The sequence below is a fragment of the Trichoderma gamsii genome (assembly GCF_001481775.2).
Source record: "Trichoderma gamsii strain T6085 chromosome Unknown Scaffold_22.2, whole genome shotgun sequence".
NCBI classification, from domain to species: Eukaryota; Fungi; Ascomycota; class Sordariomycetes; order Hypocreales; family Hypocreaceae; genus Trichoderma; species Trichoderma gamsii.
Genome location: NW_020171359.1, coordinates 267,709 through 282,620, shown reverse-complemented (window position 1 = coordinate 282,620; position 14,912 = coordinate 267,709). Strand labels below are relative to the sequence as shown.

The 14,912-nt window shown below is 52.6% G+C and overlaps 5 protein-coding genes across 5 annotated transcripts; 2 read left to right on the top strand and 3 right to left on the bottom strand.

Moving 5' to 3' along the window:
• Positions 1–5: 5 nt before the first annotated feature.
• Positions 6–461, bottom strand: TGAM01_v206516 (hypothetical protein; the record flags this gene model as incomplete). Its single annotated transcript, XM_018801716.1, has 3 exons — positions 6–76; positions 131–233; positions 309–461. 3 exons carry the CDS (start codon positions 459–461, stop codon positions 6–8), a joined length of 327 nt encoding a protein of 108 aa, XP_018665031.1.
• Positions 462–6,489: 6,028 nt separating this feature from the next.
• Positions 6,490–7,723, top strand: TGAM01_v206515 (bZIP transcription factor; the record flags this gene model as incomplete). Its single annotated transcript, XM_024549881.1, has 2 exons — positions 6,490–7,510; positions 7,587–7,723. The coding sequence occupies 2 exons, from the start codon at positions 6,490–6,492 to the stop codon at positions 7,721–7,723; spliced, it is 1,158 nt and encodes a 385-aa protein (XP_024405355.1).
• An 817-nt stretch (positions 7,724–8,540) lies between these two features.
• On the bottom strand, positions 8,541–9,924 carry TGAM01_v206514 (hypothetical protein; the record flags this gene model as incomplete). Its single annotated transcript, XM_018801719.1, has 2 exons — positions 8,541–9,355; positions 9,417–9,924. The coding sequence occupies 2 exons, from the start codon at positions 9,922–9,924 to the stop codon at positions 8,541–8,543; spliced, it is 1,323 nt and encodes a 440-aa protein (XP_018665034.1).
• Positions 9,925–10,172: 248 nt separating this feature from the next.
• TGAM01_v206513 (hypothetical protein) lies at positions 10,173–11,247 on the top strand (the record flags this gene model as incomplete). Its single annotated transcript, XM_018801720.2, has 3 exons — positions 10,173–10,238; positions 10,302–10,422; positions 10,472–11,247. The coding sequence occupies 3 exons, from the start codon at positions 10,173–10,175 to the stop codon at positions 11,245–11,247; spliced, it is 963 nt and encodes a 320-aa protein (XP_018665035.2).
• A 634-nt stretch (positions 11,248–11,881) lies between these two features.
• On the bottom strand, positions 11,882–12,748 carry TGAM01_v206512 (LSM domain-containing protein; the record flags this gene model as incomplete). Its single annotated transcript, XM_018801721.1, has 4 exons — positions 11,882–12,012; positions 12,077–12,560; positions 12,634–12,642; positions 12,722–12,748. The coding sequence occupies 4 exons, from the start codon at positions 12,746–12,748 to the stop codon at positions 11,882–11,884; spliced, it is 651 nt and encodes a 216-aa protein (XP_018665036.1).
• Between the last annotated feature and the right edge of the window lie 2,164 nt (positions 12,749–14,912).

Below are 14,912 nucleotides of genomic sequence, written 5' to 3'. Positions count from 1 at the left end.
GCGCGTCAGTTTTCGGAGATGAAGATTTCCTTGTGGCGGTGGGTGAGTTCGGCGACGGCGGAGCAGAGGGTCATGTCTGGAGGAAATTAGCAACAAGTATCTCCATAGAGATGTTTTCAGAGAAACGCACCGACTCCGGACCCGACGTCGCGCGTGCTGAGGGCCTTGATGGAGAGGTCTGGGTTGACTTTGCCGATGACCTGGGCGGCATTGCCGTTGGCGAGGTGCGAGTCCTGCAAAGAATGTCAGTGAATGATGATCAACACCTATTATCAGTGTGTGTGTGTGTGTAAAGAGTAAAGACTTACGCGGTTGAGGAGAATGGTGACGACGCCGTCGGCGTCAATGGTGGCCTGGTCGCCGCGCAGCTGTGTGACTTTGCCGACGATGGTGACGGTGCGGCCGACGAAGTTGTCGAGGTAGGCGGCGGTGATGCGCGGGGTGGACATTTGCTCGGCCATGATGGTGTTTTGAGGTTGTTGGAGATGCTGCGTTTTGTGTTTGTGGTTGTGTTTGTGTGCTTGCAGGGAAGCGATAGCTGGTGTAGCAGTGTTGTAACTGGATCTTTGAATTCGACTACACTATGGAGCAAAAAGAAGAAACAGCAGTGTGTTGTTGTGTTGTGATATGTTGTGAAATGTGGGATTCTCAGCTCAGCTCAGCTTCTATCACGAACCCCTCAACGCGGTTACACGAGTGTAGTCGCGCAGAGGTATCGCGAGATCAGGTGACACAGCATTTAGGCTCGTTAACACCACCCATTATCACGTGCAGATAAGCTACAGAACGTTTCGCCCCCCAAGACAGCAGCACTGCCCGCCTGTAGCAGGTATCCTACAGCACTATGAGCACTACCAGGTACTAGCACTCTTACGACTCTAACTCTAGCACTACCCAATCTTGACGCCGCAGCGCCTTTACCTCTCCAAAGCTTGAGCTTGCAAGGGAGTGGCAAAAGACTTCAGCTTCTCACCGGTAAGCAAAAATCTCATCCTCTCGCCGTTTGCCCACCGAGTTGGCCGAGACGAACCGTGGCCTGCCAATTGGATGGAACTAAAGCCGCGAGTTGCATCGCCTCGCAAATGGGCTTTTGATGGCTTGTCGATGGCCGGGATTCGTCACCGGCGGCTCGGTTCTTAAACATGGTGTTGTAGATCACGGCCCAGGCTGGGATGGATGGATGGATGGATGGACTCAGTCACTGTGCCCGGGTAAAACTGACTTGACAGCGAGCCCTTTTCTCTTTCTGACAGTACAGTTGGATAGTGTGTAGTATTCTTGTGAAGAGCGCTAGCAGGGACATGTATTGCTGGATACTGCCGGCTACAAGTACATACCGGTACTTGCTCTTGCTTGTTTATATCCGAGCGATCCAGACGTTGGAACTCGATGCCGGCCGGCGTGATATCTCGGATGCGTGTTTTCCCTGTTTATTCGCCGTACGTCAAACACACAATACGTGTATATGCACACACACCTGTTCGTTCATGACTGGCCTGGGCTCCATCGGTCCCCATTTCGAATCCAACCTACCTACCTATCCAAAATGCAAGGAAATAAAAACTTGCCTTACTGTGCCCGCCTGGAAAGCTTTCCCATTCCCTCAAAAGGTGGGACACACCATCACCTCGCCCGACGGGACGTCTCGTCGTGCTCCTCCATGATTGGTGCCCTCCTTTGATAACGTTTAGGTAGCATTGGCGCCGACCTACGCCAGGCACTGGGAGCCGGAAGCATTCCCTCCCCTCCTCTTCTCTCTTTTGTTGCCTTGCATTTTTCCCTCGGAGCGCCGAAGAGAAGTGAGAGAGAAGGACGTCCTGATAGGATGCTTCTTGGTGAAGCCACGGAAGCTTGTCTTGTGTAGAACGGAATGCTACCGAAGGGATGTGGGAGAAGGCCAATTGGAAGAGAGCGCAATCGGCGTCGGGATGGTATCCCACCTATTACTGTTGGTAATAGACTTCTATACTTTTTGTAGTTTGTAAAGCTCGCTTCTCTTTTTTGTCTTGTGAGTGCGACCTGGCTTGGCTCATAGCAGAGAGATTTTTGCTACTGTACTTCGTATCAGCCTCGGCTCTACTTGAAGCCTGGGCGCCATGGCATGAGCTCTCTTTTTCAAGTAACTTCGGAGTCCTCGGCTCGAATTTCTGAAAAATTCAGTTTACGAGAATTCTCAAGCATTATATCAATGTTTTTAATATTGATGGCTTCGCCAGCGCCTTGGCAGAATTGGCAAACTACGCACTTTCAGTGGCTGGCATCGGAGAAGGCTGTCCGGGGCAGCGATATATACTGGACTGGTATGGTATCACAGGCTTAGCTTCAAATCAAAGTGTGCTCAGTTGCCAGTCAGCGCATTGCCTCTCCAAGAATAACGTTAGTTGCACGGCAACAGCGAAACTAGAGCTGCAATAGTCCGAAAAGGGCTGCTGAGAAACCAAGCTTCTGTCGCTGTAGAATGGGAATTGGATATCGGGAAACAAGGTGGTATGATGAACTGATTGACTAAGGGCGACATTTGCCATTGTGAGCCCATGTTTCAGTGGGCATCAAATCAACATGTTCCAGTGGCATCAAATCAACCAACCAAACGACTGCTAGTGTTGCCACAATCGACAACTCTCCTTTCTTTTTCTTCTCGTGACAAATGGGAAAAGAAGCTTTTGGGTCGGTTACTCACTCTGCTTGGCCTCGTTGTCTCTTCTTGAGTGTTGAGTGAGCGAGCGAGGCTATTTTCGGATAAATGGCTTGGACATAGTCCACTAGTAAGTATCAAGCAGTGGGAACCTAGCTCCGCTTTCGCTTATAGTATTCAGCTCCATCCCATTCCCAGGAACGCCCGCTTGTTAAACTTCAATGGAGCTGTCTAGCTGTCGGAGACATTCCCAGGAATGGGGATGAGAGGGAGGGGCCGGCGCCCACGGCATAGGAGAGGGAAAACCTTGATGTATATCTCATCGCTGCAAAGTTTGTACTGTAGCAGCCGACTCTCTTTCTCTGGGGACAGCAGACGCCAAAAGGCTAAAAACCTGCTTTGTGAAAGGCAAAGCCGAAGTATAGTCAGCCAAGCCAGGGGAGCCATCCCTCGACTTTTGGAAGCAGTCTGGAGCACTACTTGGCTCTTGTGATACGTGGAAAGTTGCGCAACGACCAATGGCGACGAGGGAAGCTTGGGCAAACCGGTAGGTACAGGCATGCGAGTTGGCAAGTTGCGTGTCAGTAGCATGGCAAACAGGGCGCCACTGGCTCGTGTACTTTGCTCTGACCAGGGGTCTTGTCTGCCCGGAGCTGCAAGGACAGATGCCCGGATATTGAATTGTTGCCTGACGGACGGGTCTGGATCTCGCCGGAAAGCTGCTGGAGCCATTGACAGGAGGACCCTGTATTTGCTCGGGCTGTTCGTCTATTGCTCCAGTAAGATGCACTATTTCTTTAGTTCGAGGCAGCTGCAGGGTTTGGGTTCTGAAGCAAACGGCCTTGTTATCATGCAACTTTGCCTTTTGCGAGGCAGCCTGGTGCAGCCTGGTGCAGCCCAGTCCGTCCTATTCGGCTCAGCTATAATTCTGTCGCTGCCCAAAGCTCGATGTCTGCGATATTCACGCAAAAAGAATGGGTAGCTGCACGGAGACGGGATGGACGCGCAACCATCTAGAAAGCATCTTCTCAGCCAAGCCAGCCAAGCAAACAAGTACATCGTAGCGTTGGGGAGAAATAAGCGAACGGCCGAGACCTGTTCCAGTTAGAAGGATACTTTGACAGTGGATCGAGAGACTAAGCCGCAAGCTCCTAAAAGCACGGAGTGTGGAGAGTGGCTGGATGGATGGAGAGAGACATGTAGTGATAAGAGGAGAGGGAAGTGTCTGAAGATGGATGCTTCTAGCAGTCGGTTCTTCACGGTTGAAGCGCAGGCAGTGGCGTAGCTGCTGTGGCTCGATTCGAGGCGCCCTAGTGACCTCCTGCCGCTGCCGCAAACGATCGCAGCACTCCAGGCGTTATGAGCGCTAAGCCGGCCGTCGGAGCTTCACTGCTGCTGAGGCGGCCTCCAAGTACAGGCCGAGAAGAGGCCAAGCCCATAACACGTACCTGCGAGGTTCTATAAGACGCATTGCGGCCTGCAGTGGGATGAGAAGAGGAGAACTGGGCGCGAGCTTTAGGGCGTGCATCTGCAGCTGCATGCATGCACTGCGCATTGCAACCAGGCAGCAAGTATTGAAGCTACCTATCGATTGGATCAATGCGATTCAATGCCTGCTGCTGTCCAGGCTGTACCAGGGGGGTACCTGTGGGGGCCAGAATCTGGTACCCTGTCTAGGGTGAATGGGATCGGAGCTCGGATCGCGATCGCACTAAAATCAAGACGCAAGAAGGGGAGGGATCGCCACAGAGAGCGAGAAAGCCACGGAAGGCTGAACAAGGTTGCCTCAACTCTGGAATTGAGTCGTTGAACAGAGGGTGAGTCAGACCGAACAGGCAAGACAAGGAAAAAATAGGAAACTATAGATTAGGCCTAGGAGTGAAGCTGTTGAGATCTAGGCCGGTTCTTTCATCAAGGTGTCGCCACAAAACGCGTTTGCTTCCTATGTGCGCGGAATGAATACGTGTACCTCGGCTGGCTTGGTAGCTATACGCGTTCGAATACGCCATAGGCGTGTAGAGCTTCAAGCTATATGTGTGTTACAGCTACTGCTGCTGCTGAAACTCGCTGCTTGTCTATTTGGCACGGCCCGTTGCGGTGCTGCTTCGTATATAAAACGCTGGCGTGTTGAGCAAGCATGCCGTGTAAGGTGTAAGATGTAAGAGATGCAGATTGGATGCTTGGCACATACAACATACAACGGTTACCGACATATTTACAGGTAGCAGTATCACAAACACACAAGCAAGCAGCACTTGGCAGGAGCTTGGGCTAGATGAGCTTTGTAGAATATTCTTTAGGTATACTTTGATGCTTATTCGTTGAGAGGCTTTGATGCCGCAAGCCATCACCATTTCCAGCACAAGAGGCGGCATGTGAGCACTCATCGCTCTTCCTAATGGCGCCTTGTCTATTAGGAAAAATTCAATATTTTTCGATTGTATTATGGAGATGTTGTAAAGTATAGCTGGCATGAAGCGCCGATTCTTGCTTCCGGTCTACGGTGATGAGCCATTTCCATAATTCCCATATCTGACTTCAGCATTCAACTTTGGTGGCGTCTGCTCTCTCCACCGCCGTTGGACGTCGTTTGATTCGTTGCCATCTATATAAACCCTTGCCAATGCCAATGCTGTGAATTGATTGATGCTATTCCGTATCCTGACTGGGCGGCCGCAGCTATTCCACATCCCGACTGGGACAGCCAGCTATTCCCTACGCGGTGCTCAGCTATCATGATTGGTGCAGCTCAGAGAGCGAGGTATGTCGCTGGAAGCTCTGCTAATAATACCCCCCGATTAAGACGCCAGCCGAGTTGTAGCTCGTCTGCTTCTTTTCCATTCTCCTTGTTCGTTTGGGGCTGGACATATGACCTGTGGTCTTATCAAGGTGTGTTCATCTCGAGCTGAATCACAAAGAATACGGCCTGGTCTGACAATAATCAGACACAGGATAGCGTGCTGCTTGCACTGCTCATATCGCCACTGCTCTTATTACTACGATTACTACTACGACGATTACCTATTGCTATTACTGCTACTACTACAATTATTATTATTATTATTACTACTACTACTACTACTACTACTACTACTACGGCCACTGCTGTTGCTATTAGCATTATTGCTCAATACTGCTACTAGTACTGCTGCTGCTACTGCTGCTACTGCTGCTACTCTGCCGCCGCTACTGCTTGCCACATACCAGCCCGGCCACTACCTCGGGTTAGGCATAGCTGTACTTGGCGGTACACTCGATGCTTTTGGCTCCCAAGGCCAAGCTCGCTGTGAATCCCGTGCCGGGCTCGATGCTTTTATCGCCTGCCGCCCGCGCACCTCTGCCACCGCATCCGTCCTCCCACCTTTTCAACCCTTTCAGTAGGACCAGAATCGGAACAGTCGACTTGCTGCCGGTCCCATCTCGCTCCTCGCCCAATCCTCGCCAGGTCGAAAGCGTCGTCGTCTGTCTGAACCCACGACTTCGTTGCGCCCAACCGGCTCAGCTGGATCTGCTCTGCCGGATAAGCTCCACCCCAGCTCCTTCGGCCCTGCGACACGCCAGCTGCTGAGCTTCCCCTCTCCAGATCAGCGATCAGGCCCCCCCCCTGCTGGATTCCCGTGCTACGGCCCCGCTACGGCTTCTGAGCTCCAGCACCCCCCTCACCAGCAGCTGTCAAACGCCCCGGCTCTCTCTGGAGCGACACAGACGCCAATCGATCAACACCTGCTGCTCTTCAACTTTTCACAACAGCTACCACCAGAAGAAAAACAGAAAAACATCAGGAAATATCTGAATTAGAAACCCAAAATAAACACAAACGCAAGACGGCAAAGAAAGAAAACGAGCCGGCTATTATGTGCGACAGTCCTCTCTTTGGCGAGTTCGGCCTGGGCATCCACAACCTCCCAGGTCCCATCTTCCCGTACTTCGACCTCTACAAGGACGATCCCATCGACAATCTCGCCGTCGATCCCGGACTGACGGCGTCGCCATACTCTTCGTCGCCCAACTCGTCATTCCCGTCGCCAGAGCAATTGTCCGGGTCCTCGCCGCTGAGCTGCCACGAGTACTTTGCCGGCCCCAGAGACAGCATCGGCAGTCTCGACGAAGCAACCATCGCCCCTCATGAGACGGTCACTAACAATCACACTGTCGCTAAACACAGCGGCCATAACCACAACAACAACACCAACAACAACACCGACAACAACACCGACAACAACAACAACAACAACAACAATGCCAGAAGCAACAACAGCAAGCCGAGCAAGGCAATCCCAAGCTCTGCTTTGGCATCCACATCATCATCAACAACAACAACACCGGCGGCAGCTCCTCAGCCACCCGCCAATACGTCTCCCATAGTAACACGGACAAGAAAGGCCTCTTCCCAGAACACGGATGCTTCGGGCTCAACAGCTCAACCTCGCGCCAAGAAGCAAAAGACGACCATCACCGTCAAGCTGGAGCCTCAAGAACCTCAACAGCAGCGTCCGCCGCAGCAGCGTCAACGACAGTCCTCGCCGCCGAAACGAAAGCCCGCGCGGCGAGGTTCAACAGCAAAAAAGGAAGATGTAGCCCAGCGCACCAAGAACCTGGAACGCAATCGCATTGCCGCATCCAAATGCCGCCAGAAGAAGAAGGAATGGGTGGTTGAGCTCGAGGACACCAAGAACACCCTGGAGGCGCGCCACGCCGAACTGCGAATCGAGTATTTCAAGCTTCTCGGCGAAGTCACAGGAATCAAGAATGAGCTCATGGCCCATGCCAAGTGCCAAGACCCCAACATCAACTTCTGGATCGAAAAGGAAGCGCTCAAGTATGTTGAGCGATGCATGGACCCGCTGGAGCGGCGTCCATCCATGGTTGGGAATGGTGAGCTTAACCTACTATATGGGGGTAGATACTCGTAATGCCCAAACCCTTGTGCTGACCATAACCTACCATGCAGCCGCATCTGGATCTAGCACACTGCCCTCGCCGGCAGAGTCTCACCGGTCTCAGCAGGAGCAGTCTCTGCCCAGGCCCGAAGGGGGTATCAATCTCGATTATATGCCCGACGAGCTGCTGACCGGTGACCTTGTTTGAAGGGAAATGAAAATACAACAAGGCAAGAAAATTAGGAGGTGGAACAGGAGATGATTGCGGCCAAGAGCAAGTTCAGCGTGGATTTTTGTGGCCGAAGGAATGGAACGAGATGGCATTTTCCGACAGGGAAAATCAATATATCACAGCTGTATCGCAATGCTTTCTTGTTTGTTACTGGGGAGCAACAAGGTTGGGAGTAATGGAAAGGGTGGCGATGCCACGGTGGAAAAAAATAGTCAAGGAGGAATGGGAATTATCGAGCTAGGCGTTTATACATGTATCTATGTATGGAAAGGAGTTGATTGACCCGAATATATGAGGGCTGATTTTTCTAGCTTTTGCGGAGTAAGAGCTCTGTACATAAAAATAGTGAAGAGAAAGAAAAAGCAAAGAAAAGAAGAAGAAAACAAAGAAACGCACTCATGGCTTGTGTCTCGGCGTTTGCTCTGATAGTACAGACAGCTTCAACTCTGAAAGTACAGACAAGAGTTGACTGACAGATCAAATTCAACATAATACATACCTCGAAAGAGAGGCAGATTCAACCTTGGCGTAATACTTTGTCCCGAGTCTTTGTACTTGTGAAAACATCCCCGACCTTTTGGTATTCACATTCAACATTACTTGATGTTTTAATTACTGAGATGTAATGTAATATGTTTTTTTATTCCTCGTGCAAGTACATGCGATACCTCCCTAGCCCATCTACAACCACTCCCTTTTTTATACACATAACAAGAATATCGTACAGATGTCATGACTTCTATTTTGCTCTCTTCTCCCTTTTCCACTCATTCTCTCATCTCCATCACTAGTTTCACCTCCTCTTGGTCCATCCCCGGGCATTAGACAATCCCTTGATACGCTTCGTGTACTTCCACAAATGTCTATACGCAGGACCCTGTCTCTTAGCTTCCCAACCACGTGGCTTGACGGGCGGCTTCAAGCTGTGCACGCGCGTCGGCCTGAACTCGACGTCTGCGCCAGCCACGCTGTGGCGCTCCATGACGCCGGCGGTGTTTTCGTCCCAGACGCTGCGGAACATGTTGAAGCCCACGGGCGTGAGGCTGAACTTGTCGCGGAAGGACTTTAGGGAGAAGCCATCCCGAGAAGCGTAGAGCTCTTTGAGTTTCGCAACGTCGAGCTTGGTTTCGGGCTTTTGCTCGAGGAGGTAGATGCCCACGCGGTGGTACGGACTGCCCTTTTGCGCGGTAGGCGGTAACCAAGGAACAGCGAGCTGGTCGTCGGCGCGGATCTTGCTAAGCGGCAGAGAAGTGTCGTTGGGGCTGAGCGAGATATTCGCCGCGAGGAAGTGGCAGCGCTTGGAGAAGGCGTCCTTTTCGACGTCGGGCACGTCTGAGTCGAGCACGACGAGGGAGACCAGCCGGGGGCCCTTGTTGAAGACTTGGACGCGCAGCCGGGGAGGGTTCTCGCTGATGAGGGAGTCGACGATCTCGCCGGGGGGGATCTTGGATTGGCGGAAGTAGAGCTGGACGTCGGCGACGGGGTCGAGCTTGGGGAGGACGTCGGGGACGATGTTGAATTGCTTGATGCGCTGGGTGATGAGGCGGTAGTCGTAGGAGCGCCATTTGCGCTCGGCGTAGTGCCGGTAGATGGGCTTGTCCATGTCTCCTGAGCATACAGTTAGTTTATTTTTCCTACTTTTTATAGATATGTGAGTTTTGTTTTTTACCTAGTCCATCTTCAAAGCGCTTCTTGACCAGCGGGTCGTTGATGTCCGCCTGGATCTTGAGCTGCTCGACATATCGCCTCAGACTTGCCAGCTTCGTATCCTTCATTGCTTGTCCGCCCTTCACCAGCGCCGCGTCCTTCTTCTCTAGCAGTGCAATCTTCTCCAGCTCCTCCTGGATCTTGGCGACCTTCTCCTGTCGGTCCGCCGCAAGAATGGCTCGTGCTTCCTGGAAGGCCTGGTACGGCAGCTGCTCAAAGGGAAGGCTGGCAGTGGTGCGCATGGCGACTCTTCGTCTCCGGGAGCCGATGGGCATTTTGCCCGCCTTGATGAGGTCGCTTTCGAATTCTGGCAGGACGCTGTTGGGATCGAGATCAAGAGCGCTGGGCTGCTTTACTTCTTCGGTAGCAGCAGCGGCGGCGCGGGCAGCACCCGTGGTGAAGGGCCTGATTGCGCATTGTGGGCGCAATTGCCGTGCCAATGGCCTCGCAACAGCCTGGCACCGCGACATAGTCGACGCTGTGTGTGTTGCTGTTATATGGAAATAACAAGTTTTGTAATGAATGCAATATCTCGATATCTTAGACCTGAGGGCTGGTGGTGGTGCAAAGTTGCGATTTAGCCCCGCTAAAATTTTCGGCGGCCGGAGGCGGAAAACGCCGCTGCGCTTTTGCTTGCACCACCGTTGAATGGATTGATTTTCGCCTTTGCTACCAAGAGCAGCACCACCGAATAGTTGGGGCTATATCGTCTTCAAACATGGCTGGAAAGGGAATTGGGTGCCTCAGCGAGGCGCTGGGTGCGCTGAGGATATCTGCGCCCAAGGTACGTCTTTTCTGCGTTGAGATTTTTGCAATGGGGTGGTATTTGGCTGACTTGTGGAAATAGATGGCGACGACGACAGGCTTCAGCAGACAGTTTGCACGGTCAATGGCTACAGAGGCGCCGGCAAAAGATATCACGAGATCAGCTTCCAATGCGCAGGCCCTGATCCAATCCTGGAACCCAAGTATGACGACCTCATCCATGACAAAAGCTCCCGCTAACCCCTCCACCAGTCTCTACCGTCCCCGTCACCATCCACAGCTTCCCATCCCTCGAGCCCCAGTCACTCGAGCAATGGTCCGTCCAGCATCTCTCCCTCCCCCTCCGCCGCGACCTCCTCCCCCTCGCCGTCGTCTACGAAGGCGACAATACCCGCCAGGGCACCGCGTCCTCCAAAACCCGCTGGGACGTCCACGGCTCGCACCGCAAGATGAGGCCGCAAAAGGGAACCGGCCGAGCTCGCCAGGGCACCAGACAGAGCCCGCTGCTCCGCGGCGGAGGCAAATCGCACGGTCCTCACCCTCGCGATTTCGGAACGAGGTTGAACCGTAAAGTCTACGACAAGGCGTGGCGCACGGCGCTGAGCTACCGATACAGACGGGGCGAGCTGATCATCTGCGAGGACGGCATGGAGCTGTCGATGCCGGAGGACTTTGAATTAGTGGCGGATAAGTACATGAAGGATGGACTGAGGGAGGCGTACTTGAAGAAGTACATGTCTGGCATGCTGAATACGCTGGGGCTGGGTCGTGAGGACGGCCGCACACTGTTTGTCACTGGCGATAGGAGAGACAGGCTGTACGAGGCCATGGAGCAGGTGCCGTGGGATGGACGCGCGCTCGATGTGGAGGATGTGGATGTCAAGGATCTGCTGGAGACGGGCAAGGTGGTGATGGAGAGGAGTGTGCTGCGGGAGATGATTGAGCAGCACCAGAGTGACTTGGTGAGCCGGATTGTCATTAATGGGTTTGCCAAGGGGGGGCCAGCGCTGGGCGAGAAGGAGTTGTAAATGTAAAAAGGAGACGATTATGGCAATGAGGGTTTATAGATGTGATGTATGGACCGAGACGACGAAGATGAAGGAGAGATGTACTCAACAATAAATGTATACTAGTCATGGATGATATATCAGTGAATACCATATAAAAAATAACTTATTAATACGATTTAATCAACGTGGTCCTTTGCGGCTTATCTGGTTTCCATGATGACAGAGTTAGTATTCAATAATGACCGGTTTTACGCGGCTTTGTATGGCAAGCCTCAATGCTCTCCAACGTGCAGAAGGCGCTCGAGATCCTTCCCGGATCAAACTCCAAGTAGATATTCAAACGAGAGGCAGATTTTTAGCACACAAACATCCACATACACTGAAAAACATCATATGCCGAAGAAAAATTCCGATTCATAGCTTAATGTACCTGGCCGATGCTAGATTACAAGCCCGATGTCATTTTGAGCATCACCAAACGCCACCCTTGATCATAACAGTGGTTTCCGAGCGAAAAATATTCCAAATCTCCCATTTCTCTAAAAGCCGCAGATATCTTTCTCCCCTCCCTTTTATATCCATGATTTCATATTGGACCAGACTTGCTTTTGCGTGGGTATCGCAGAAATTAGAGGCAGCTATTTCAGCTTCTTTATCGTCGAGGAGGGGGGTTGAATCCAGGAGGAGGAGGGCCGCCAGGAGGGAAACCTGGGGCGCCAGGGAAGCCAGGAGCACCGGGGAAGCCAGCAGGAGGAGGGAATTGGCCAGGGAAGCCGGGAGGAGCTAAAGTCACAGCAATTAGTACCAATTTAGCCTGGGACAGGATAGAGAGGATGGTATAACTTACGAGCACCGCGTCCACCAAATCCAGGAGCACCAGGAGCGCCGGGAGCGCCAGGGAAAGAAGGGAATCCCGGAGGGGGGGCCGCTCCACCAACACCAGCAGCCGGGCCGGCGAGAGAGATCGGAGCGGCAGCACCACGGCCGGCAGGTCGAGCAACGCCAGGGCCAGCCTGAAGAGTAGAGGCAATTCCGCCAGTGGTGGTCTTGCCGAGTCGAGCGCTAGGATCGGCGGGAGGCGGTGACTCGACGGTCAGAGAGATGATGTGGGCGCCGCGAACAATCACCAGGCCTAGCGTTCGCTTCTCCTCCTGGACCACGGTCTGGCCGGCCGATGAGCCACCAGGGGGCGCCGCCTTGTTCTGCTTGCGCTTAACGCGGCGGAATTCCTCGGTGTCGGCGAGAACGAGGTTCATGTGTCGGTCGTAGGCGAGCATCTGGCCAACCAGCTGGCGCGAGTCCTGCAGCGTCACACGCATCCGGTAGTTGATCTGGGAGGAATCGTCAGTGCCTGATTCACGTCAAGTTTCGACGAGCAATCGAGGAGGGGGAGCATCTGCGTACGTATCCGGCCTATATTCACGTCTCGTTAGTCTAACCATGTCAACATGTAACGCTCAGAGAGTGGCTGGGAGAGGACGAGGGGACTGACCATCTTGCCAAGCTTGTTGGACGCCATGTTGAAGATGAGATGCTACGGGTAGTAGCTCCTCTGTTTGTTCAAAAAATTGATTGTGTGTTTTTTGACAAAGCTGGTGCTCCTCAGCCTCGTCGTCGCTGCTCTGATGCCTCGTGGGAAGCTTGAGAGTTGCGATGGTTGGTGGTGTTGAGATGTTCGGAAAAAAGCAGCTCCACGTCTAAAATGCCCAGACTGCAACGGGTGGAGCCTTGCGCGCCAGGTCCTCTGTACCGATGTTTACACGCCAAACATGGCGCGGTTGCAAGTAGAAGAGACACTGCACGTGCTGCATCACATGACAGCTCTCAGGCATCATCCCTCATTATCCAAAGGAATCAACATGTCATTTCACAGCTCCCTTTATGTTTACGATGTTGATTCATTAATTTGTTTCTCAATTCTTGACTATTCTACCATTCTACCTATAGAAGACGTGATTCGCTTGCCAGTTAAAGAATTCGACTCTCAATGGATGCAACACAGCTCCAGTCACTACCAGTCTCCACTACTGCGCGGCTTGGACTCGTCTTATCCTCAGCATTGGTATAGACACGCCAGTCGAAATGCTTCTGCTTTGCGTATATCGCTGCTCAATCTCTTCCAAACTGTGTCCCCTCGTTTCAAACATACGCAATGCCACAACGATTGTGGTGAAGAGGGAAGAAAACGCAAAGAGATAGTAGGCTCCGTACGTGGTCTTCGAAATGAGCACCGGCGTGATCAATGCGACGAGATAATTCGAGAACTGCACCTGTTAGCTTCGTTTATGTCACCAAAAGACTTCAGCTACATACCCAATTGGCACTCTGAGCAAGGCTGGAAGCGCTGCTCCTGGTCTTTCTGGGCAAGCTCTCAATCAAAAAGATTCGGAAGCCAATTGCCCAAGTTCCGTTGAACACGATGGCAAACAGATAGATGGACACAATCACCACCCACTTGCCAGCTCCTCTGTCCGCATGAACCTTGTCGGCAGCATACAGCGATCCCATCAACAGCATAAGCGTGGTGATTAGGATACCGCCCAAGAGACTCGAAGTTCGTCGTCCCCATTTGTCTGCGAGGAAGGTGGCCGGAATTGTGACTCCGAGAATAGCCAGTGCAGAGACGCCAGAAGCCAAGAACGACGCCTGTTCGCCACTTAGACCAGCCTTTTCGAAAAGAATCGGTGCATAGTAAAAGACGCCGTCAATCCCAGCCAGCTGCTGCATACCCATGATGAAGCAGCCAAAGATGGTTCGAGCGCGGAACGGAGCTGAAAAGGCCTCCCTAAACCCGGCAAAGGTTTGTTTGAACTCTTGCCAGATTGCGACATCATCGGGATTCTGAGCCTGTACTTGGGTGATGGACTCCTCCAGCAGCTTTTCACGCTCAACGTCGTCAAAGCCAAGGCGAATGAGAACCTCGCGCGCTTCGGTCATTCGACCTCTAGCAAGCAACCAGCGCGGAGAAGCTGGGATAAACCAATATGTTCCCGATAGCAGAAAGCCGAGGGCTGCTGAGACAACCAGCGGAAGTCGCCAGCTGAGCGTTGTCGATTCGCCTAGGCGTGAAGTGCCATAGCAGATGAAGAAGCCACAGACCAAGCCCACAACAATTGTGAACTGCGGCAGTGCTGTCAAGGTGCCTCGGACTCTGGTCGGGGACATTTCCGAGACCTGCACCCACACATTGCTCACAAACAAGCCCTCGCCTATGCCTTGAATAAGACGCCCAACGATGAAAGCGCCGAGCGAAGTAGCGGAAGACTGGATGGCTGCTCCAACGCCGTAAATAAAAGACCCTATGGCGAAGATGCGGACCTGTCCGAAGCGGTGGCCTAGGATGCCGGCGATGAGGGCTGTGAAGGCGCCAGAAATTAGCACAGACGAAACGACAACTCCATGGACGGTTGGTGAAAAGTCGCCAAAGGTCTTGCGAAAGGCAGGCATCGTTGTCACAGGGCCAATGTTGCCCGTATCTAGGCTATATCGCAAGATGTCAGTAATGTCCTGGCCTGAAAGGGGAAACATCGTTACGATGTTGTTCACATACCCAAAGAGTATAGATACGCTGGATGCCGCCAGACTGGCCCATACGTAAAATGGCGGCGCCTTGAACCACTGCATCTTACAGGTTAGGCGTCTTGATTTTCCAATGTCTACAATGTTACAGAGATGGGCGTTCG